The sequence below is a fragment of the Drosophila mauritiana genome, chromosome 2L, assembly GCF_004382145.1.
Source record: "Drosophila mauritiana strain mau12 chromosome 2L, ASM438214v1, whole genome shotgun sequence".
NCBI classification, from domain to species: domain Eukaryota; kingdom Metazoa; phylum Arthropoda; class Insecta; order Diptera; family Drosophilidae; genus Drosophila; species Drosophila mauritiana.
In genome coordinates, this window is record NC_046667.1 from 23,858,249 (window position 1) to 23,884,372 (window position 26,124).

At 40.0% G+C, this 26,124-nt stretch overlaps 1 protein-coding gene across 3 annotated transcripts; it reads left to right on the forward strand.

Moving 5' to 3' along the window:
* Positions 1–12,852: 12,852 nt before the first annotated feature.
* On the forward strand, positions 12,853–17,187 carry LOC117147645. 3 transcript variants are annotated; one of them, XM_033314627.1, is made up of 2 exons: positions 12,853–14,142; positions 16,255–17,187. In XM_033314627.1, the coding sequence occupies exons 1-2, from the start codon at positions 13,070–13,072 to the stop codon at positions 17,066–17,068; spliced, it is 1,887 nt and encodes a 628-aa protein (XP_033170518.1). In that variant the 5' UTR covers positions 12,853–13,069; the 3' UTR covers positions 17,069–17,187. The 3 variants fall into 3 exon arrangements, with proteins under 3 accessions (XP_033170518.1, XP_033170510.1, XP_033170526.1); XM_033314619.1 differs by having other exon boundaries at positions 12,853–14,134; positions 16,247–17,187; XM_033314635.1 differs by having other exon boundaries at positions 12,854–13,945; positions 16,139–17,187.
* Positions 17,188–26,124: the final 8,937 nt, after the last annotated feature.

The window sequence follows — 26,124 nt, forward strand, 5'->3', positions numbered from 1 at the left end:
GCTTCAAACGAATATACCCTTAACACTCAGCTACACAATATAGACGAGGACGCAAATTTTCTACCAAGTGCCTCGAGAAACAAACAGGGTACTTAATTAAACGAGAGACCGGGTCGCCCTTACCATACATAATTATCCACCTAAATTCCGGATACCCTTTAAAATTTCTAATAGACACAGGGGCGACCATGTCATTCATTAACCCTGAATTAGTCCTAAACTCAGAACGAATTAACCTAACAAACCCAATTTCAAATAAAACCGCACTTAACGTGCACGAAGTCTTCCAAAAGACCAGAGTTCCTTTATTCAAAGAATTCTCGGATACTACATCTTATAAACTAATTCTGTTCAAATTCCATCAATTATTCGATGGATTAATCGGTATGGACATCTTACAAAGAGTAAAGGCAATAGTCAATATTCAAAAATCGGTACTAGAAACTCAACACTTTAAAACTGTAATGCACATAGAAAACAATACAGCCTCAGAACTCCACGTTCTAGAGGAAATTTCCAAGAATATAGTGAAGCTACCCGTTAACATTGATAACGGCGCATTCTGGTGTGAAACAACACAAATTTCCGAAGACATCCTCATATCAGCAGGATTGTACCAGGCTAGGGACAACCTTAGTCTCATGGAAGTAGTCAATAAATCACGAGACAAACAGAAACTGTACCTCGACTCAGAGTTACAAGTTGAAAAGTACACCGAGAACGATTTTATTGAATTAAATGCCATGTTTGAGGTCAGTGACAACATACCCAAAGACAAGACCGATATTCTTACCCAACTGCGGACCGCCCACTTAAACGTCGAGGAGTTTACTGCATTAAAAAACCTTTGCAAGAAATTTACGAAACTCTTTCACCACGAGGGAGATAACCCAACCTTCACAAATCTGGTTAAACATCAAATACAGACTACAGACGAAATTCCACTACATTCAAAACCATTCCGGTATAGCCCCGTCGAAAGACAGGAGATACAAAGACAAATCACAAAACTTCTGGAACAAGATATCATTAGACACAGCCACTCCCCTTGGGGAGCACCTATTTTCCTGGTGTCAAAAAAGACCGACAACCCAAATAAAAAAAAATGGAGATTGGTAATCGACTATAGAAAGCTGAATGAAAAGACCGTCAAAGACAAATATCCCATGCCCATTATAACCGATGTTCTAGATAGGATATGTAGAGCAAAATATTTCACAGCTCTAGATTTAGCAAGCGGATACCATCAAGTGGAGATGGATCCCAAGGACATTGACAAGACGGCCTTCTCGGCATTAGACGGACATTTTGAATTTTTAAGAATGCCTTTCGGCCTCACCAACGCCCCAGCAACCTTCCAAAGAGTGATGGACAACATACTAGCAGACCTTAACGGCAAATGTTGTCTAATTTATCTCGACGACATCATAGTCTTTTCGTCATCACTCCAGGAACATGTCAACGATCTAAAGTTAGTATCAGTACCACTTCAACCTCCGAAGAGATAAGTCGTGCCACTCAGTTTAAAGCCTCGCTTCGCGTAAGCCCAAAACTCTTATCAGCAAAATCTTGATAAACAAATATCAACCACAAAGAGAAAATAAAAAACTTAACAACAAAAACAACAATACTGCTTATCCGGGCTCAAGCCCTTAACCAACAATCATGACAGACCCACCAAACATTTACAAAATTACTTCAAAAACATACCAATCCCAATTAGGCGAACCCAAATTTATAATTATTAAAAGAAAAGACAACAACTCTTTCGAAAGAACTTCACCATTCATCATTAAAAAATCGGTGGACTTTGCCTGTGGAGGAGAAGTTGAGGGATGCAAACGTACAAGAGACGGCAACCTGCTAATAAAAACCAAAAACGAATTACAAGCCAGAAAACTCCTAAAACAAACAAAAATTGCAGATGTGGATGTAACAGCAAGTGAACATAAAACATTAAACTTCTCTAAGGGAGTTATTTACTGTAACGACCTTAGACACATCGACGAAGACACAATTCTACAAGAACTAAAATCACAAAAAGTAACTGAAGTTAAAAAAATAATGAAACGGCAAAACCCCAACTCTAACTCCGACACCAACAACATCACATTAGTTGAAACTGGACTAATAATTATAACCTTTGAATCGCATAAGCTCCCCGAGATAGTACGAATCGGTTACGAAACAGTCCGAGTACGAGACTATATCCCACTCCCACTTCGATGCAAAAAATGCCTCCGCTTCGGTCATCCAACACCCATATGCAAAAGTGTAGAAACTTGCATCAATTGCTCAGAAACAAAACACACAAACGACGGAGAAAAATGCACAAACGAAAAAAACTGCTTAAATTGCCGAAACAACCCAGAAATCGACCATCAACACAGCCCAATTGACCGTAAATGCCCTACGTTCATAAAAAACCAGGAATTAACAGCAATTAAAACCACACAAAAAGTTGACCATAAAACTGCCCAACACATATATTTCGAACGTCACGGCTTCCAAACGAAAAACACCTACGCCAAAACACTTACAAACGGCACAACCCAGAGGACAACAAACACATCACCTAATATTCACACAAATACAACCCAATCACAACACCAAAATCCGCACCACACACCCACATCAGCAGCACAAAACACTTCATCTAAGACACCAACAACTGAACCAGCCAAAACAACCTTACTATCCAACCAACCACACCAACACCATCACCACCACAGCTACGACAAACTAGAAGACATGGATACCGACTACACACCTACCAGAAAACCATCTACGGCATAATCATCACAACTCACAGAAGACCTAAAAATAAAAATCTTCCCGAAAGATAAGTCCAATAACCTATCCATAAACCTTAAGCATCGAAACTAAAGGCCAAAGCTCTAAACAAAAACAAGCACACTAACAACAGCGACAGCGAATCTATATAGAACCTTAAACTCTACACAAAACTTAAACTGTTAACACTACCTTTAAGTAAGTTATAAGCTTTAATTTTCTCACAAATGTCACTAACTATAATCCAATGGAATCTAAAAGGATATCTAAACAACTACAACCAACTCCTTATTCTAATCAAAAAATACTCCCCTCACATAATTTCCCTCCAAGAAACCCATATACAATACACTAATAACTTTCCAACCCCATATACAATACACTAATAACTTTCCAACCCCAATAAACTACAAACTATTAACAAATATTGCCACCAACAGATTTGGGGGCGTAGCACTACTAGTGCATAAGTCAATACAACACACTGTCCTCAACATAACAATCGATATAGAAGCAATAGCCATAAATATAGAATCTAAACTTAAATTAAACATATTTTCCACATACATTTCTCCGACCAAAAACATAACTAACCAGACACTCCATAACACATTTAACATACAACAAACACCCTCTCTAATTACGGGAGATTTTAATGGATGGCACCCATCCTGGGGCTCCCCAACAACAAATAAACGAGGGAAAATAACTCAAAGATTCATTGACAACAAGCACCTTATCTTGTTAAACGACAAATCTCCCACACACTTTTCAACACACAATACATACACACACATAGACCTCACACTCTGGTCTCCAATCCTAGCCCCCCCCCCCCCCCACGCCAAGTGGAAAATACTAAACGATCTTCACGGTAGCGACCATTTCCCTATTATCACAACACTATTCCCAACAACCAATCCACAAAAATTCTACAGACCCTTTTTTAAACTCAAAGAAGCCAACTGGGAGCAGTTCAACGCACTTACCCACCAAACCAACAAGAAATACCCCACCTCCCACAACGTAAACAAAGAAGCCGCTCTAATCAATAGAATTATTCTTTATAGCGCAAACCTCTCCATCCCACAAACCTCACCTAACACACATCCATACAGGGTTCCATGGTGGAATAAACACCTCGACCAATTACGAAAAGAAAAACAACTTGCCTGGAAAAAACTAAACCGCACAATTACTGTTGACAACATTCTAGACTATAGATGCAAAAACGCAATATTTAGATACGAACTAAAAAAGAGGAAAAAAGAAGCTTCCAGCTCTTTCACCTCAACCATCCATCCCACTACTCCCTCATCCAAAATATGGGCCAATATAAGACGCTTCTGCGGACTTAACCCAGCAAAACAAATTCATGCCATCACAAACCTAGTAAACAATGAGACTACATTGGCTAGCAACGAAATTGCTAACATATTCGCACAACACCTTTCTGACCTTTCCGGCGACTGGAACTTTTCAGAGGAGTTCCGGAACAATAAATATAGAAATAACCTACATCTCTACACCCCCTCTCCAATAGCCCAAACCATAGAAGAGAACATAACTTATCTAGAACTTAGCTCAGCACTACAAACATTAAAAGGATGTGCTCCAGGACTAAATAGAATCTCTTATGAAATGATCAAAAATAGCTCCCACACAACAAAAAACAGAATAACGAAACTATTCAATGAAATATTCAATAACCACATACCTCAAGCCTACAAAACAAGCCTAATCATCCCAATCCTCAAGCCAAACACCGATAAAACGAAAACTTCTTCATACCGACCCATCTCCCTCAACTGCTGTATAGCAAAGACACTTGATAAAATAATAGCGAAAAGACTCTGGTGGCTAGTGACATATAACAATCTAATTAACGTCAACCAATTCGGATTCAAAAAAGGCAAATCGACTTCGGATTGTCTACTCTATGTAGACTATCTCATAACGAAGTCAAAAATGCACACCTCCCTCGTCACTCTTGACTTTTCAAGAGCCTTCGATCGAGTAGGTGTGCACTCCATAATCCAGCAATTGCAGGAATGGAAAACGGGCCCCAAAATAATAAAATACATTAAAAACTTCATGAGCAACAGAAAAATAACTGTCCGCGTCGGTCCGCATACATCAAACCCATTACCCCTGTTCAACGGAATCCCCCAAGGTTCACCCATATCCGTAATACTTTTCCTCATAGCATTCAATAAATTATCCAACATCATATCCCTACATAAAGAAATTAAATTCAATGCATATGCCGACGACTTCTTCCTTATAATAAATTTCAACAAAAACACAAATACAAATTTCAACTTAGACAATCTATTCGACGATATAAAAAATTGGTGCTCCTACTCAGGGGCATCGCTATCTCTATCCAAATGTCAACACCTCCACATATACAGAAAACGTCACTGCACATGCAAGATAAGCTGCAAAAACATCCAAATTCCTACCGTTACTTCCTTAAAAATTCTAGGAATGACCTTAAACAACAAATACAAATGGAACACACACATAAACCTACTTCTACCCAAACTACACAACAAGCTAAATATAATAAAATGCTTATCTAGTCTTAAATTTAATTGCAACACGCATACACTACTTAATGTCGCCAAAGCAACAATTATAGCCAAACTATAGTATGGTTTGTTTCTGTACGGCCATGCTCCCAAAAGCATTTTAAACAAAATAAAAACACCGTTTAACTCCGCTATCCGTCTAGCTCTCGGCGCCTATCGTTCTACCCCAATAAATAACTTACTTTACGAATCGAATACTCCCCCCTTAGAAATGAAACGAGACCTTCAAATAGCCAAACTATCCAAAAACCTAATCTTCTCCAAAAATACACCAATACATAAGTTCTTGAAGCCTAAAAAAGCTAATAAGAAAAAAACATCAACAATAGACCGAACAATCAAGCTTAGCCTAGAACTTAATCTACCCTACAAACCAATAAAACTCCATAAACACAGGCCATCATGGACCCTCCCCAATCTAATAGACACGTCACTTAGAATCCATAAGAAAGAACAAACATCTCCAGACCAATACAGAAAATTATACGAACACACAAAGAATAACCTCAAAACACATAATTTCATATTCACTGACGGTTCAAAAATTAATTACACAATATCATTCGCCATTACAACGGAGACAGACGTCTTGAAATACGGCATACTGCCCCCATATTCATCCGTCCTCACCTCCGAAACAATCGCCATCCTAGAAGCCATAGAACTTACTAAAAACCGAAGAGGCAAATTTATTATCTGTTCCGACTCCCTATCAGCAATAGATTCAATTCAAAACACAAATAATAACAACTTTTACCCAAGCAGAATACGATCGCTAATAACGCAACACGCACCTAAAATTAAAATAATGTGGATTCCTGGCCATTCAGGAATAAAAGGAAATGAACTAGCCGATCAAGCTGCAAAATCAGCAAGCAGTATGCCACTAATCCTCACGCCAAACATAAATACCACAGATATAAAAAAAACACCTTAAAGCCGACCTTGCGACAAAACAGAAAGAACACATAATAAACTGCAGTCCATGGTACCAATCTATTAACACGAACACCTCACACACATGCGATTACCTTAAACAATCCCACCCAAATTGGACCAGACTCGACCAAATAAAAATAATACGACTTCGACTAGGACACACAAACATAACCCACCAACACTACCTATATCCCAATTCAATACCAACTTGTCCGTTTTGCCAAGGTGACATTTCAATAAGCCACATATTAAACTCATGCCCATCCCTCCTACAAGCCAAGCAAGATATATTTAACAACACCAACCCTCTAGACCTTCTTAGCAAACCCAATCGAGATAACATACAAAAACTGATACTTTTCCTCAAAAAAACTAAATTATACCACAAAATCTAAAAACAAAACAGACATTTGTACATAACAAGCCAGCTTTTAGTTACCAAATTAGATATTAACTAAATTAAGATATAATAACATTGTAAATAAATATAGCTGTAAGCCCCGTAGCTAATGCTATACTATCTAAGTTAGTCTAGTTTTCTAAACTATTCTATCTATCATAATAAATAAATAAATAAAAGTTAGTATTCGACAAACTAAGTAAAGCAAATCTAAAACTCCAACCGGAGAAATCAGAATTTTTCAGAAAAGAAATTGAATATCTGGGTCAAGTGGTTACCGATTCCGGCATAAAACCTAACCCTCAAAAGTTACTCGCCATTAAGGCATTCCCTATAACAAAAACCCAAAAACAAATTAAATCGTTCCTGAGACTACTCGGTTACTATAGAAAATTCATAAGGGACTTCGCAGCGATCACCAAACCTCTGACTCAACAACTGAAAGGCAAAACAACATTCAAAATAGATGAGGAATATACTAGAACTTTTGAAACTTGCAAAACGCTGCTATGCAACGACCCGATCCTTCAATACCCCGACTTCAGTAAACCTTTTATATTAACTACGGACGCTAGTAACTTCGCCATTGGGGCAGTATTGTCCCAAGGCACGCTCAACCATGATAGACCTGTGTCCTTCGCTAGCAGAACGCTATCAGACACGGAAATAAATTACTCAACCGTAGAAAAAGAAATGTTAGCCATTATCTGGGCAACAAGACACTTTCGCCCCTACTTGTACGGACAGAAATTTAAGATCGTTACGGTCCATAGGCCATTGACTTGGCTTATGAATTTCAAAGAGCCAAATTCAAAACTGGTCCGATGGAAACTACAATTACTGGAATATGACTATGAGGTAATTTACAAGAAAGGATCTCAGAACGTGGTAGCAGACGCTCTTAGCCGTGTAACGGCCGAAGTTAACACCAATTCCATGGCTCCTCCTGAAAACAAAGACACTTCCGATCCAATTTCCATCTCTAGCAAACCATTAAATGAATTCAACTTACAAAAAGTCTTCAAGATCGCAGATAAAGCCGAAAGAGCCATTTCCGTGCCTTTCAAAAACAAAATGAAATGAAAACACAGAAACACATTACGATAAGGAAAATATGACTAATATTCTAAAACAGATACTTAAACCCAACAAAACGTGTGCTATCTTTGCACCCAACGAAATTTTCAAAACTATTGAGGAAACCATGACAGAATACTTTTTACCAACCAAATTATACAAGGTTATTAGATGCACGAACCATAACCAACCCACACGAACAAGAAGTGGAAATACGTAAATACCACTTAGCTAACAACCACAGGGGAATAGACGAGACAGTGGCCCATTTAAAAAGATCAATATACTTCCCACTACTAAAGACCAAAATTTCACACATTATCAATGACTGCGATGTCTGCCAAACACTTAAGTACAACAGGCAGCCGCAAATACTCGAATATAGAGAAACAGAAACTCCTCTAACCCCAATGCAAATTATTCACGTAGACATTTATACGATCAACGGAAAAACAATACTAACCATAATTTATAAATTTTCTAAATTTGCGGCAGGGTATAGAGTTCCATCGAGAGACAGTCTCAACACAGTAAAATCTATGAGGAACTTCCTCTCGACATTCGGAATTCCGAAAAAACTAATTTGCGATCAAGGCCCGGAATTCTCAAACAAACTTTTTAAAGATTTCTGCGCTCAATATAACATAGAATTACACTTTACTTCATTTCAACAATCCTCGAGTAATTCCCCAGTGGAAAGACTCCATTCGTCTCTAACCGAGATATACAGAATAATACTAGACAAAAGAAAGACAGAAAAACTCTCTTGTGACCACGAAGACATTTTCTTCGAAACCATGACAACCTACAACAACGCAGTTCACTCGACAACGAAATACACACCCTTCGAGATTTTCCACGGAAGACCTCACAGTATAAATCAGAACATCTCCCAAAACAACGAACACGACTACTTGCAAAAACTGAACGAATTTCGCAATACGATCTACCCAAACATTAAGAAGAACATGGACGATAAAATGAAGGACCGAATAGCTAAAAGTAATGAGAATAGGAACCAACCAGAAACAATTGAGATAGGCAGAACAGTCTTTAGAAAGGAAAACAGAAGGAACAAACTAACGCCCCGATTTACGAAACATATCATTAAAAAGGACAAGGGGCTAACCTTTATATCACACAAAGATCAAAAGATCCACAAATCAAAGATAGAGAGAAGAACCAAATAGTAATCACAGTCATATTTTTTTCAGATTATACTGCGTAACAGCACAGTTTATCAAGATTCAACAATTGGAGGAACACGACAAGATAGCGAAGATCGACCTGGGAAACGCAAGACTGGTACAATCTTACAAACACTTACTACACAAAATCAATACAAATGACCTCCTCGAAAACACAGAAAATTTCGAAACGACAGTAATCGACTTAAGACATATAGAATTTTCTGAAGAAATAATTGACGTTTTAAAAGAAAAGGTAGACCAGCTAAAAATCAAAATTAAAGCATTACTACCTTCAAGAAGGGAAAAAAGAGGATTGGTGAACGGCCTTGGCAGCTTAATAAAAGTTGTAACAGGAAATATGGACGCTAAAGACGCCCAACAAATAAATGATAAGTTTAACGTTGTTAGGGAAAACGAAGATCAAATTACACAAAAAATTAACCAACAAAGTATACTTAACCAAGAAATTACCTTAAGATTCGAAAACATTACACAACACATAAGCCAAGAACAAACAACTATTAACAACTTCATTAAAAATTACAACAACAATATATATAAAACACTTAATGACGAACACAACCAAATACACTTACTCCAATACATTACTAGAATTAACTTTAATATAGATATTTTACAAAACCACATTAATAACATAGCGGAAAGCATTTTGCTAACTAAACTCAATATAACACCTAAATTCATATTATCAGAAACAGAAATCGAATCCATAAACAAATTTATATCCAATCAGAACATAATAGTAGAATCCGAAGAACATTTATATAGATTGCTAACCTTAGAAACTTATATTGATAAATCATACATAATATTCCATGTCAAAATACCTTTATCTAAGACACAAATTTTCCAATTAGCACACGTGGTCCCTCTGCCACCACATCAAACTAAATTCTTAATCACACCTAACTACATTTTATATAATCAAAACGACCAAGTTACGTACTTCGAAGAAAAGTGTCCGAAAATACATACGACCTATATATGCGAAAGTGCTCGAGCACAAACCAACTTAATCGACATCAGCTGCATTAAAGGAATACTCCAAGGTCAAACAGCAACATGCCACATTAAAGACATCGGGCTGCAAGGAATCATCAAGGAAGTGGAACAACGCCACATCTTCATATTCAACACCGTGAGAACCAACGTCACATCCTCTTGCCGACCTCCCTTCTTAATCAATGGGTCAGTGATACTAACATTTAACAACTGCACGGTCAATATCAATGGCCTAACTTATGACGATACGTTGATGGAATTCGAACATAAAACAGAACTCTCAATAGAGTCGTTCAAGAAGATTAATATTAACAACACGTTCGATGACATAAACCTGTATAAACTTCACCTACGGTCTCTGTCCAGCCAAGACGACCTAATTGTCATGAAAACCTCAGCAACAAACCATCTTTACACAATTTACATTTTATTTGCCTTATTGACCATATGTGCAGCATGTATCCTGACATGTAGGAGAAGGAGCATAATTTTCGCATCGACAGAGCTCCCGTTGAATTACGCTCCGGCCATTCCATCAATGTGGCCGTCACTCCATTCCAGGGGGGGAGGAGTTACCGAATCGCCTATACAGAGTATACACAATTCGGTACCACCCGCCAAGCCACCTAGGAGCAGTTCATCGCTCCACTAGCTCCAACACTGTTGCAATGCAATAACTCCAACACTGTTGCAATGCTGACGCAGCAGTGGACAGGATGTCCATTGCGACAGTTCTGGTAAACAAAACTAAAACTGCCGCAGCAGCATTTCGGACAATGAAAACACAGCACATTCTTGTAAACATATTAGCTTAAGTTTTTATTCGACTAATAAATTAGAGTTCAGTTTATTTTGAAACATAAACCAGAGCAGTCGCTTGTTTTCTTAATTAAACTACTTGGATTAAACTACTTGGATTAAACCACTTGGATTCAAATACATACAAGGACACACACACACTCACACACCAGCTGCAGGAGGCACTGGTAACTGGCGCAGTCGAATTACGAACAAGATACAACCCAGGGGACACCTGCAACCAGGATGAGAATCATAATAAGTCTAATACTGTGAGTAGCTGTGTAGTGATGTGAAAGATGGTGTACAAAAAAAAAATCAAAATCAACGTATAAATAAATAAATATGATAATAAACTAAATAAATTAATCAAAATTTCAAAAAAAAAAAGAAAAGAAGTTAAATAATAATAATTATTTAAATATTCAACGATGATATAAACCACAGAAAAAAAAAATAATGCCAATAAACTTAGCGTCAGGCCAAACGCCCACATATCGCTGGCAGCTCGCTGCAACCGAGCAACAAGTTCGATGCGGCCCCTTTTTTTTCGGCTTTCACAACGTGAACACGTTGACGTGCAAACAGTGTCGGGGCAAACGGCTGATACATAGCTAACAACATGGCTATGTGACAAACCGCTGGTTGTATCAATACGCTGGACGCGAACGGTTCGATGTTGAACAGGTCACTGAAGCAAGTCAAGCAGACGCTCGACACGCTGGACGCAACACGAACTCGTTCGAATAGGTCACTGAGGCGTATGATACAACTATCACGGCGGTCCGACATTTGTACCAACATAGTGCATCAAGCAAAAAAAGAATATAAATAAACAAATAAAAAAAAAAAAAATTATAAAATAAAAAAAAAAAACAAATAAAAAACAAAAAATATATATATATGTAACATGGAGTAAGGCTGAAGGCTGGCAACAACCCGGTTGGCAGCGCTGTTGAGCAGCAACATGATTGTCGGAAATCGAAGTTATCGACAATCAGTCATCGAAGGAACGATCGCAAGGCAGCAGGGAGTGGAGTGGAAGTCAGCGTTGCAGTCAGTCGAGTTCTCAGCAGCAGTCGTTCGGTCACAAACTAAGAATACTTTATATAATTACCGCATTTAGAATTAAACTAATAATTAAATTAATAATAAACAATAATAATAAACAATCTTACATATATATATATTTATACTGATACATAGCTAACAACATGGCTATGTGACAAACCGCTGGTTGTATCAATACGCTGGACGCGAACGGTTCGATGTTGAACAGGTCACTGAAGCAAGTCAAGCAGACGCTCGACACGCTGGACGCAACACGAACTCGTTCGAATAGGTCACTGAGGCGTATGATACAACTATCACACGGCGGTCCGACATTTGTACCAACATAGTGCATCAAGCAAAAAAAGAATATAAATAAACAAATAAAAAAAAAAAAATTATAAAATAAAAAAAAAAAACAAATAAAAAACAAAAAATATATATATATGTAACATGGAGTAAGGCTGAAGGCTGGCAACAACCCGGTTGGCAGCGCTGTTGAGCAGCAACATGATTGTCGGAAATCGAAGTTATCGACAATCAGTCATCGAAGGAACGATCGCAAGGCAGCAGGGAGTGGAGTGGAAGTCAGCGTTGCAGTCAGTCGAGTTCTCAGCAGCAGTCGTTCGGTCACAAACTAAGAATACTTTATATAATTACCGCATTTAGAATTAAACTAATAATTAAATTAATAATAAACAATAATAATAAACAATCTTACATGGGGGCTCGTCCAGTCCTAAATCGGTTATATGAAGGTGCAGTTGTTTAAAGAAAAAAGACATTGTTGTGTGCGTGGGTATAGTCTTTAAAAGTTGTAAAGTTGTGGCTATATCTATTGCATTTAAAGTTGGAAAAATCAGTTGTACAGATTTTGTTTGAACACAAGTCGGTAAAAGTCGGGAAAGCTGCTAGAGAGAACTGATAAAGTTGAAATTGTCGTGTGCGTGGATTTAGTCTTTAAAGTTGTAAAGTTATGGCTACGTCTACTACATTGAAAGTTGAAAAAATCGGTTGAACTCATACAGACTCAAGTCGTTTTGCTGTTGTGGAATTTAAAACAATTAAATTGCAAAGGTGGTGAAATTCGTTTCTAACGAAAATCAAAATTTGTCTTTTAACCGGTGGCGCCGTCTGCAAAATCGACTACCGTCGCGCCGTTAGAACATTGTCATTGTTTGCTGGTGTTAGTGCCTTGTCGCGGAATGTTCACACGTACACCACCTACAAATAAAAAACTTAACACCGACCAAATACAAGCAATTCTAGAGAACGAAAGCGAGGACGAAAGCAGAAAAGAAAAAATGAACGAAGAAGATCAAAAGTTGGCGCCTGTAGGAGAAGCAGAGGCAAAGAAGCAGAATAAAGACGCTAGTGCTAAAGTCGAAGAGAAATTTGAACAAATGATGAATACTCTAACCCAGAGCATGTTGGCAAAATCTAAACAAGAGGGGCAAGTAATTATCGCTGCAGAAAAATTTGAAAAAGTTGTAAGTGACTGTGATGGCAAATCAATTCCTATTAAAAAATGGTTTGAAATTTTTGAGAAAAATGCCGAGGCATATGAACTTTCGGAGAAACAAAAATATGTTCAAGCCAGAAGTAAGATGATTGGATCAGCAGAACTTTTCTTAGAATCTGAATGTGTCAGTGGATACACTGAACTCAAAGAGTTACTAATTGAAGAATTTTCAGGCAGCTATAATAGCGCCGTTATTCACAAAAAGTTGCAAGACAGGAAGAAGAAGAGGGAGGAAACTCTACACGACTATTTGTTACAAATGAAGAAAATAGCAGCCTTAGGTGAAGTTGAAACAGTTGCTTTGATAACTCATATCGTAAACGGCCTCGACATTAAAAAGGAGTATAAGGGTGCTATGCTCCGTTGTAAAACTCTTAAGGAATTAAAGCAAGAATTCGAAATCTACGAGAGTCTGAATATTGTTGACAAGCCGAATATTCAACCAAAACCAAAGCAAATTACACAAGGTGTAAAAGCAGATCACTGCTTCAACTGTGGTTCGAGGGAACACAAACGAAAGGATTGTACACTTCCTACCAAATGTTTCAGCTGTAATCAAGAGGGCCATATCTCAAGCAAGTGTCCGGAAAAAGTAAACAGCATGCGCATTCACGTTGATAGTGCACGAACAAAGCCAGTAATCATAAATGGGATTATCATCAACTGTCTGGTGGACACAGGATCAGATGTGACCATAATTAAAGAAGCTATATTCAAGAAGATGAAAGATGTTGATTTAAACCGCACTGCAACAGTATTGCGAGGTTTGGGAAATGCCTCAACACAGCCGATTGGATGCTTCAGAGCATTAATCAAGACCGACCAGGTGGAAGCAAGCCACAACGTTTTAGTCGTCCACGATTCTAAATTCAGTTGCGATGGAATAGTGGGACACGATTTTATCAGCAAGTTTTGTCTTATCTGTAGTGCAGAAGGCTATACTTTTCTTGACCTGGAAGCAGATAAAAAACAAGCGGTTGAGTATTCCCAAATGGTTAATATTTGTGAAGAATCTTCTTTTACAGTTGCACCACAATACCGAGAAGACGTTGAACGCATGATAGAGAGAACATACGAAACACCACCCAAGCAGATAAAGCAATGTCCAGTCGAACTCAAAATTATTCCTGATGGCGTGATTAAACCCTTTCGCCATGGACACACCCGACTATCTGAAGAAGAAGCTATAGCTGTAAAGAAGCAGGTAGAGGAATGGGTCGAGCAGTCAATCGTCCGTAAATCTACATCAAATGTTGCCAGTCGCATAGTCGTTGTCAAGAAAAAGGATGGTACCCTACGCGTTTGCGTGGACTATAGAAAATTGAACACCATGGTTCTGATGGATTGTTTTCCGGTACCCATAATGGAGGAGGTGCTTGAAAAACTGCAGAGTGCCAAATGGTTTACAACCATGGACTTACAGAACGGATTTTTTCATGTGGCCGTAGAAGAAGCCAGCAAGCCGTACACAGCATTTGTTACCCGAGAAGGCTTATTCGAGTTTAACAAAGCGCCCTTTGGTTTTAAGAATTCCCCAGCAGCGTTTATACGGTTCGTTCAATTTATTTTTCAAGAACTAATCAATTCCAATATAATGCAGCTATATATGGATGACATAATTGTATATGCCGCTACCCCAGAAGAATGCATGGAAAAGACGGAAATGGTACTTAAGAGAGCTGCAGAATTTGGTCTAAAAATAAAATGGAAGAAGTGCAACTTTATGCAGAGGCGAATTCATTTCCTGGGACATATTATCGAAGGTGGACAAATATGCCCTGGAAAAGAGAAAACATCAGCAGTGAATTCCTTTGGAACACCTCAGAATGTAAAAGCCGTTCAAGGATTTCTGGGTCTCACAGGATTCTTCAGAAAATTCATACCTGGATACGCCCAAATTGCGAGACCACTGACGGACCTATTAAAAAAAGATGCCATTTTCAACATTGGACCAGTAGAGCAGCAGTCGGTGAATAAGCTGAAAGAGATTCTGGTAAACGAACCAGTATTGAGGATCTACTCACGAGAAGCAGAAACCGAACTTCATACAGATGCCTCTAAGGACGGGTTAGGAGCCGTTTTATTGCAGAAGTTCGAAGGCAGTTTTCACCCAGTCTGCTTTTGGAGCAGAAAAACTACAAAAGCCGAATCAAATCGTCATAGTTACTACCTTGAAGTAAAAGCCGCATACTTAGCTCTGAAAAAGTTCAGACACTATTTATTGGGAGTCCCTTTCAAGCTCGTCACGGACTGTGTCGCATTTAAACAAACAACAAAAAAAGCAGATGTCCCAAGAGAAGTTGGCCCATGGATTCTCTATATGCAGGATTTTAATTTTCAACCCGAACATCGTGCAGGAGAAAGAATGAGACACGTTGATTTTTTAAGCCGCCATCCCCAAGCATGCATGATGATAACATCCGAGTTGACAGCACGTATTAAAAAGTCGCAGCAGAACGATGATTCAATTAGAGCAATCCTGGAAATTCTAAAAGATCGTCTATTCCAACCCTACAAGCTAAAAGGTGGCCTGTTGTATAGTATGGTCAATGGCAATGAACTACTGGTTGTCCCTGCACTAATGGAGAGGGAGGTGATTCAAAGCGCACATGAAGTTGGCCATTTGTCGTTGCAAAAGACGATGCATAGCATACAGCAGCAATTTTTTATTCCTCATTTGGAATACAAGGTAAAAAAGCTAATTTCTAACTGTATAAAATGTATCATCCACAGCAAAAAGTTGGGAAAGCAGGAGGGATATCTAAATTGCATAGATAAAGGAGACGCACCGTTGCACACACTACACATCGATCATTTGGGGCCAATGGATTCATCGGCCAAACAGTATAAATACATTCTGGCAACAGTCGATGCGTTTTCAAAGTTTGTCTGGTTATTCCCAACCAAATCAACCGGACAGGAAGAAGTGGTCAAGAGGCTGACCGACTGGTCAAACATTTTTGGTTTCCCTAAGCGAATTGTTAGCGACAAAGGAACGGCCTTTACGAGTGGTGCGTTCGAACAATTTATGAGCAGCCATAACGTGGAACACGTCTGCACAACTACTGGAGTGGCCAGAGGCAACGGCCAGATAGAACGAGTAAATCGTTTAATTTTGGCAATAATATCAAAGCTGTCTTCAGACGAACCGTCGAAGTGGTACAAATATGTGCCTGAGGTACAAAAGGCGATCAACTGTCACGTGCATTCATCACTGAAGCTGTCACCATTTGAGGTCATGTTTGGCACCAAGATGTACACCCGAGTTGAGGATCGGTTACTGGAACTGCTCCAAGAAGAAGTGGTCTGTCAATTCAACGAGGACCGCTATGAGATGAGACAGCTGGTAAAACGCAACATCGAGCAGGCGCAGAAGGACTACAAGCGCAATTACGACAAAAAGCGCCGAGCTGAATACAAATACAAAGCAGGTGATCTGGTTGCAATTAAAAGGACCCAATTTGTAGCTGGCCGCAAGATGGCAAGCGGGTATTTAGGTCCATACGAAGTCACAGGAGTCAAAGACAATGGCAGATATGACGTTAAAAAAGCAGCAAACGTCGAAGGACCCAATGTCACATCCACCAGCTGTGACAACATGAAGTTGTGGAAGTACATAGCCGAAAATGCAGACCTATTGTCATCCGGGTCGGATGATGAGGATCAGGAGGGCCGAATGTAACATGGAGTAAGGCTGAAGGCTGGCAACAACCCGGTTGGCAGCGCTGTTGAGCAGCAACATGATTGTCGGAAATCGAAGTTATCGACAATCAGTCATCGAAGGAACGATCGCAAGGCAGCAGGGAGTGGAGTGGAAGTCAGCGTTGCAGTCAGTCGAGTTCTCAGCAGCAGTCGTTCGGTCACAAACTAAGAATACTTTATATAATTACCGCATTTAGAATTAAACTAATAATTAAATTAATAATAAACAATAATAATAAACTATCTTACATATATATATATTTATACTGATACATAGCCAACAACATGGCTATGTGACAAACCGCTGGTTGTATCGATACGCTGGACGCGAACGGTTCGATGTTGAACAGGTCACTGAAGCAAGTCAAGCAGACGCTCGACACGCTGGACGCAACACGAACTCGTTCGAATAGGTCACTGAGGCGTATGATACAATTATCACGGCGGTCCGACAGTTGTACCAACATAGTGCAAAAAAAAAAAAAAACAAAATATACCTATACCCTTTATATTGCACAAGAGATATAAGAAAGAATAACATATCACTACATTACAGATATTTAAAAACACTCTCACAACAAGGGAAGAAGTCTACTACACAAAATAACATAAGCAACCTACAATTAATCTATTACACAAATAATATAAGCCATCTAGAATTAGATTATTACACAAATAACAACTACACTATTTTTCACTATACTTTGACAACGTTCAATTTAGAGAGAATAACGATAAACTAAATAGACCGAATCACCAATCAAACTCACAGTTTAGAGATAGAAAGGCAAATTATTAGATGTCGACTATTGGGAAAGTCAAAAAGCTTATCCCAAACACCAGGAGCAAGATCAGGGCTAGCACTAGCTTAACGGACGTTAGGGAAGAACCCGAACAACAACAACTCCAGGCCGTCTTTAGGTTGCCTTCAACATCGTCGATGAATTCGTCAGCAAGCTCTCCGCCACTTAATCAAGCGGCTATACCAAGCAACATGGACTTGGTTTCGTCCCTTAAGATTCTGGACGTAATCCGTCTTCATTAACGTAGAAGAAATTCTTCTATTAATCAGAGGAACCGATAAGACACCATACGGTCAAATGCTCTTAAGGGCAATTAGACAAAATATCGAAGGAAAGGCCGACGATGCGATTCACACATCTGGAGCCAGTCTTAATTGGGACGAAATTAAAGACGCATTGATTCTGCATTGTTCCGACAAGCGAGACGAACAAACTACAAAGCTACACAATATAGACGAGGACGCAAATTTTCTACCAAGTGCCTCGAGAAACAAACAGGGTACTTAATTAAACGAGAGACCGGGTCGCCCTTACCATACATAATTATCCACCTAAATTCCGGATACCCTTTTAAATTCCTAATAGACACAGGGGCGACCATGTCATTCATTAACCCTGAATTAGTCCTAAACTCAGAACGAATTAACCTAACAAACCCAATTTCAATTAAAACCGCACTTAACGTGCACGAATGGACATCTTACAAAGAGTAAAGGCAATAGTCAATATTCAAAAATCGGTACTAGAAACTCAACACTTTAAAACTGTAATGCACATAGAAAACAATACAGCCTCAGAACTCCACGTTCTAGAGGAAACTTCCAAGAATATAGTGAAGCTACCCGTTAACATTGATAACGGCGCATTCTGGTGTGAAAAATTTCCGAAGACATCCTCATATCAGCAGGATTGTACCAGGCTAGTGACAACCTTAGTCTCATGGAAGTAGTCAATAAATCACGAGACAAACAGAAACTGTACCTCGACTCAGAGTTACAAGTTGAAAAGTACACCGAGAACGATTTTATTGAATTAAATGCCATGTTTGAGGTCAGTGACAACATTCCCAAAGACAAGACCGATATTCTTACCCAACTGCGGACCGACCACTTAAACGTCGAGGAGTTTACTGCATTAAAAAACCTTTGCAAGAAATTTCCGAAATTTCTTTCACCACGAGGGAGATAACCTAACCTTCACAAATCTGGTTAAACATCAAATACAGACTACAGACGAAATCCCACTACATTCAAAACCATTCCGGTATAGCCCCGTCGAAAGACAGGAGATACAAAGACAAATCACAAAACTTCTGGAACAAGATATCATTAGACACAGCCACTATCCTTGGGGAGCACCTATTTTCCTGGTGTCAAAAAAGACCGACAACCCAAATAAAAAAAAATGGAGATTGGTAATCGACTATAGAAAGCTGAATGAAAAGACCGTCAAAGACAAATATCCCATGCCCATTATTCGTATTCGACAAACTAAGTAAAGCAAATCTAAAACTCCAACCGGAGAAATCAGAATTTTTCAGAAAAGAAATTGAATATCTGGGTCATGTGGTTACCGATTCCGGCATAAAACCTAACCCTCAAAAGTTACTCGCCATTAAGGCATTCCCTATACCAAAAACCCAAAAACAAATTAAATCGTTCCTGGGACTACTCGGTTACTATAGAAAATTCATAAGGGACTTCGCAGCGATCACCAAACCTCTGACTCAACAACTGAAAGGCAAAACAACACTCAAAATAGATGAGGAATATACTAGAACTTTTGAAACTTGCAAAACGCTGCTATGCAACGACCCGATCCTTCAATACCCCGACTTCAGAAAACCTTTTATATTAACTACGGACGCTAGTAACTTCGCCATTGGGGCAGTATAGTCCCAAGGCACGCTCAACCATGATAGACCTGTGTCCTTCGCTAGCAGAACGCTATCAGACACGGAAATAAATTACTCAACCGTAGAAAAAGAAATGTTAGCCATTATCTGGGCAACAAGACACTTTCGCACCTACTTGTACGGACAGAAATTTAAGATCGTTACGGACCATAGGCCATTGACTTGGCTTATGAATTTCAAAGATTTCCAAATTCAAAACTGGTCCGATGGAAACTACAATTACTGGAATATGACTATGAGGTAATTTACAAGAAAGGATCTCAGAACGTGGTAGCAGACGCTCTTAGCCGTGTAACGGCCGAAGTTAATACCAATTCCATGGCTCCTCCTGAAAACAAAGACACTTCCGATCCAATTTCCATCTCTAGCAAACCACTAAATGAATTCAACTTACAAATAGTCTTCAAGATCGCAGATAAAGCCGAAAGAGCCATTTCCGTGCCTTTCAAAAACAAAATGAAATGAAAACACAGAAACACATTACGATAAGGAAAATATGACTAATATTCTAAAACAGATACTTAAACCCAACAAAACGTGTGCTATCTTTGCACCCAACGAAATTTTCAAAACTATTGAGGAAACCATGACAAAATACTTTTTACCAACCAAATTATACAAGGTTATTAGATGCACGAACCATAACCAACCCACACGAACAAGAAGCGGAAATACGTAAATACCACTTAGCTAACAACCACAGGGGAATAGACGAGACAGTGGCCCATTTAAAAAGATCAATATACTTCCCACTACTAAAGACCAAAATTTCACACATTATCAATGACTGCGATGTCTGCCAAACACTTAAGTACAACAGGCAGCCGCAAATACTCGAATATAGAGAAACAGAAACTCCTCTAACCCCAATGCAAATTATTCACGTAGACATTTATACGATCAACGGAAAAACAATACTAACCATAATTTATAAATTTTCTAAATTTGCGGCAGGGTATACAGTTCCATCGAGAGACAGTCTCAACACAGTAAAATCTATGAGGAACTTCCTCTCGACATTCGGAATTCCGAAAAAACTAATTTGCGATCAAGGCCCGGAATTCTCAAACAAACTTTTTAAAGATTTCTGCGCTTAATATAACATAGAATTACACTTTACTTAATTTCAACAATCCTCGAGTAATTCCCCAGTGGAAAGACTCCATTCGTCTCTAACCGAGATATACAGAATAATACTAGAATACTACGGAATACTACGGAATACTAGAATAATACTAGACAAAAGAAAGACAGAAAAACTCTCTTGTGACCACGAAGACATTTTCTTCGAAACCATGACAACCTACAACAACGCAGTTCACTCGACAACGAAATATACACCCTTCGAGATTTTCCACGGAAGACCTCACAGTATAAATCAGAACATCTCCCAAAACAACGAACACGACTACTTGCAAAAACTGAACGAATTTCGCAATACGATCTACCCAAACATTAAGAAGAACATGGACGATAAAATGAAGGACCGAATAGCTAAAAGTAATGAGAATAGGAACCAACCAGAAACAATTGAGATAGGCAGAACAGTCTTTAGAAAGGAAAACAGAAGGAACAAACTAACGCCCCGATTTACGAAACATATCGTTAAAAAGGACAAGGGGCTAACCTTTATATCACACAAAGATCAAAAGATCCACAAATCAAAGATAGAGAGAAGAACCAAATAGTAATCACAGTCATATTTTTTTCAGATTATACTGCGTAACAGCACAGTTTATCAAGATTCAACAATTGGAGGAACACGACAAGATAGCGAAGATCGACCTGGGAAACGCAAGACTGGTACAATCTTACAAACACTTACTACACAAAATCAATACAAATGACCTCCTCGAAAACACAGAAAATTTCGAAACGACAGTAATCGACTTAAGACATATAGAATTTTCTGAAGAAATAATTGACGTTTTAAAAGAAAAGGTAGACCAGCTAAAAATCAAAATTAAAGCATTAGTACCTTCAAGAAGGGAAAAAAGAGGATTGGTGAACGGCCTTGGCAGCTTAATAAAAGTTGTAACAGGAAATATGGACGCTAAAGACGCCCAACAAATAAATGATAAGTTTAACGTTGTTAGGGAAAACGAAGATCAAATTACACAAAAAATTAACCAACAAAGTATACTTAACCAAGAAATTACCTTAAGATTCGAAAACATTACACAACACATAAGCCAAGAACAAACAACTATTAACAACTTCATTAAAAATTACAACAACAATATATATAAAACACTTAATGACGAACACAACCAAATACACTTACTCCAATACATTACTAGAATTAACTTTAATATAGATATTTTACAAAACCACATTAATAACATAGCGGAAAGCATTTTGCTAACTAAACTCAATATAATACCTAAATTCATATTATCAGAAACAGAAATCGAATCCATAAACAAATTTATATCCAATCAGAACATAATAGTAGAATCCGAAGAACATTTATATAGATTGCTAACCTTAGAAACTTATATTGATAAATCATACATAATATTCCATGTCAAAATACCTTTATCTAAGACACAAATTTTCCAATTAGCACACGTGGTCCCTCTGCCACCACATCAAACTAAATTCTTAATCACACCTAACTACATTTTATATAATCAAAACGACCAAGTTACGTACTTCGAAGAAAAGTGTCCGAAAATACATACGACCTATATATGCGAAAGTGCTCGAGCACAAACCAACTTAATCGACATCAGCTGCATCAAAGGAATACTCCAAGGTCAAACAGCAACATGCGACATTAAAGACATCGGGCTGCAAGGAATCATCAAGGAAGTGGAACAACGCCACATCTTCATATTCAACACCGTGAGAACCAACGTCACATCCTCTTGCCGACCTCCCTTCTTAATCAATGGGTCAGTGATACTAACATTTAACAACTGTACGGTCAATATCAATGGCCTAACTTATGACGATACGTTGATGGAATTCGAACAGAAAACAGAACTCTCAATAGAGTAATTCAAGAAGATTTATATTAACAACACGTTCGATGACATAAACCTGTATAAACCGTAGGTGAAGGTCTCTGTCCAGCCAAGACGACCTAATTGTCATGAAAACCTCAGCAACAAACCATCTTTACACAATTTACATTTTATTTGCCTTATTGACCATATGTGCAGCATGTATCCTGACATGTAGGAGAAGGAGCATAATTTTCGCATCGACAGAGCTCCCGTTGAATTACGCTCCGGCCATTCCATCAATGTGGCCGTCACTCCATTCCAGGGGGGGAGGAGTTACCGAATCGCCTATACAGAGTATACACAATTCGGTACCACCCGCCAAGCCACCTAGGAGCAGTTCATCGCTCCACTAGCTCCAACACTGTTGCAATGCAATAACTCCAACACTGTTGCAATGCTGACGCAGCAGTGGACAGGATGTCCATTGCGACAGTTCTGGTAAACAAAACTAGAACTGCCGCAGCAGCATTTCGGACAATGAAAACACAGCACATTCTTGTAAACATTTTAGCTTAAGTTTTTATTCGACTAATAAATTAGAGTTCAGTTCAGTGGCAAACCAGGTGGCAAGAGTCGCAACGAGGTCGTTGGACGTACGTTCCTATTCCGGACCTAACTACATGGGCTGAGTGTGAGCACAAAGTGGTGGACTACCACTTGACCCAGTTCCTCACGGACCATGCATGCTTCCGAGGGTACCTGTTTAGGTTTCGCAAAGTGGATACTTCCCAGTGTCTCAATTGCACAGATGCAGTGGAAACAGCAGAATACATTCTTCTGCACTGCTGCAGGTTCGTCGCGGAGAAGGCCCAGCTGGGGTCACTCGCTGGGGCACCTCTCAGCCCGAGAGGCCTGCTTGCTGCTATGATGGCGGACATATTCGTATGGGAGGCGGTACACGAGATAATCGTCACTATGATGAAGCGTATTCGTATGGACGAGATGGCAAACAGGATTGTTGGATAAGGAGTACTCCGTGTGGTGGCGGGACGAGAATACTACCACAGTGCGCTCGGCTTGTCGTAAAAGGCGACTGAAGAGTGAAGAGTCAAGGAGGTGGACCAAAAGGGAAGACGAATAAGAAGACGGAGTGCGGCTTGTCTCAACACCCTGCTCACCAATGTAATACCTTGACTGGCAGTCCCGGTGAGCTTGACAAGGACATGTACACGAGCGGAGGTTTTTTTAGTACGTAGGTATAACTCTACTGTGAGGGTTATGAATCGTGCATGCCATCTACGGTCCGGTAGGTGGTATCTTTAGAAGATTTCATTTTCCTTATATATATATCAAAAAAAAAAAAAACACGCATTACCACCACTCACGCAGTGGAGCTGATGAGGCAGCTGAAGGCCGCGTGCGACGCCAGCATGCAAACGAGCAGGACGCATAGCCGACAAAGAGCCCCTGTCTACTGGTGGAACCAGGAACCCTGTCTACTGGTGGAACGCCTTCAACACAGCGAGGTGGGACTGAATCCTAGAAGCATTAATTGGCTTCAGGGTCCCAGCCTACCTAGTCAGGATCATCCGCAGCTACTTTTTTGATCGGGTCCTACTGTGCGAGTCATCGGAAGGAGTCTTCAGGCTCGGATCACCGGTGGAGTCCCGCAAGGCTCGGTTCTCGGCCCGCTTTTGTGGAGTACCATGTATGACGGAATACTTCGCCTATCGCTGGTCGGGAGGAGCGAGATCGTAGGCTTCGCGGACGACGTGGCCTTGCTCGGTGATGACAAGCATCCCGCCAAGGCGGAGGAGAAGTGTAACCCAAACATCAGGGCCATTAAACATTGGCTCAGCTCAATGGGGCTAGAGTTGGCGCCGGAGAAGACGGAGGTTGTCCTGATTAGCTCCAGGAAGGCAGTGGAGACGGCCACTGTCGAAGTAGGCAGTACCACGGTGTCCTTCTCTCGGGCAATTAAGTACCTGGGAGTCATGATAGACACCAGACTTTCTTTCCGTGAACACGTAGCCTACGCTGGCTTGAAAGCAGCAGTAGTAAATCGGGCGCTATAAACCATAATGTTGAACACCCGAGCCCCAAAACAGGCGAGTAGACGGCTGCTGACGAGCGTCACCCAACCGACCATGCTATATGCCGTCCCGGTGTGGGCAAAAGCGCTGGGAACCGAAAGCTACGCCCAGGGCCTAAATGCTACCCACAGACTGTCGGCACTACGTATCTGCTGCGCCTTCAGAACAGTGTACAACGCGGCGGCATTGGTGATCGCAGGAATACCGCCTCTATACCTGTTAGCGCAGTAAAACAAAATGGTCTTCAACCAAACCCACGGTAGAAGCCTCTCCCCCTGCGTCAAAAGGGCAATACAAGCTGAAGCAAGGCAGCAAGCCCTGGAGACATGGCAGCACAGGTGGAACAACGAGCTTAAGGGTCGCTGGACGCAGCAGCTGATACCCAACCTCAAGCCGTGGCTAGAACGGAAGAATGGCGAAATAACGTTCCACCTAACGCAGCTGATCAGCGGGCACGGTTGCTTTCGCAGCTATCTGAAGCGCTTTGGACATGAGGAGGCGGACGATTGCCCATGGTGCGGAAGTGGACCGAGCGAAACAGCTGAGCACGTTCTCTTCTCGTGCGATAAATACGCAAGGAAACGGAGCTCTCTGGAAACCGTACTTGGCAGCAGACTGAATGCGGACAACCTAGTCCCATTCATGCTGCCGGGGGAGGCGAAATAGCAAGCGGTCATCAGCTTCGCCGCAGCGATAACATCCGAGCTCAGAAGAGCCGAGAGTGCCAAGAGGGTCCACGAGTGAAAAAATCCTGATCGTCCTCGCGAAGCAATGCTTCACGACCATACCGCGGGAGGTCCTGGATTTGCCCTCCTTACTGTTACGTTGTTAAATAGTTAATCTTTATTATGTTCAATAAACGAATTAAAAAAAAAAAAAAACACACACACACAGCGCGCGAGTTACCACTACACATTCCCCACTCCCCTGAAACCGTCCAGATTCCGCTGAATGACAACGGCATCAAGGCCACAACAACAACAACTCAGTAGTCCACATACATGAATAAACACATATAACATGTTACACACACACTTTGAGCATACAATGTCTCGAACATTCTAGGAATAGATTTCACCATAACGATAATGTTGCATCAGCCTCTAATTGTGCGTTGATTGGTCAGTTTATATTTGTAGCTTTGAAAGGACCGTTATAGCGAGGCGTTGTAGCCGATGCCTAGCGCAGTTTCGGCGTTAGGCAAAAGAAGTTTTTGCGACGCATTGTCACTTGCATTTTGATGGTACGAAGTGACACACTTAAAACCGGAACAT

Excerpts from the sequence above, each read along its gene's own strand:
- LOC117147645 (XM_033314627.1), top strand. The coding sequence starts at position 13,070 with ATGTTCACACGTACACCACCTACAAATAAAAAACTTAACACCGACCAA. Across the intron at positions 14,143-16,254 it reads TTAAACCGCACTGCAACAGT|CGATGCGTTTTCAAAGTTTG; the intron begins ATTGCGAGGTTT and ends TCTGGCAACAGT.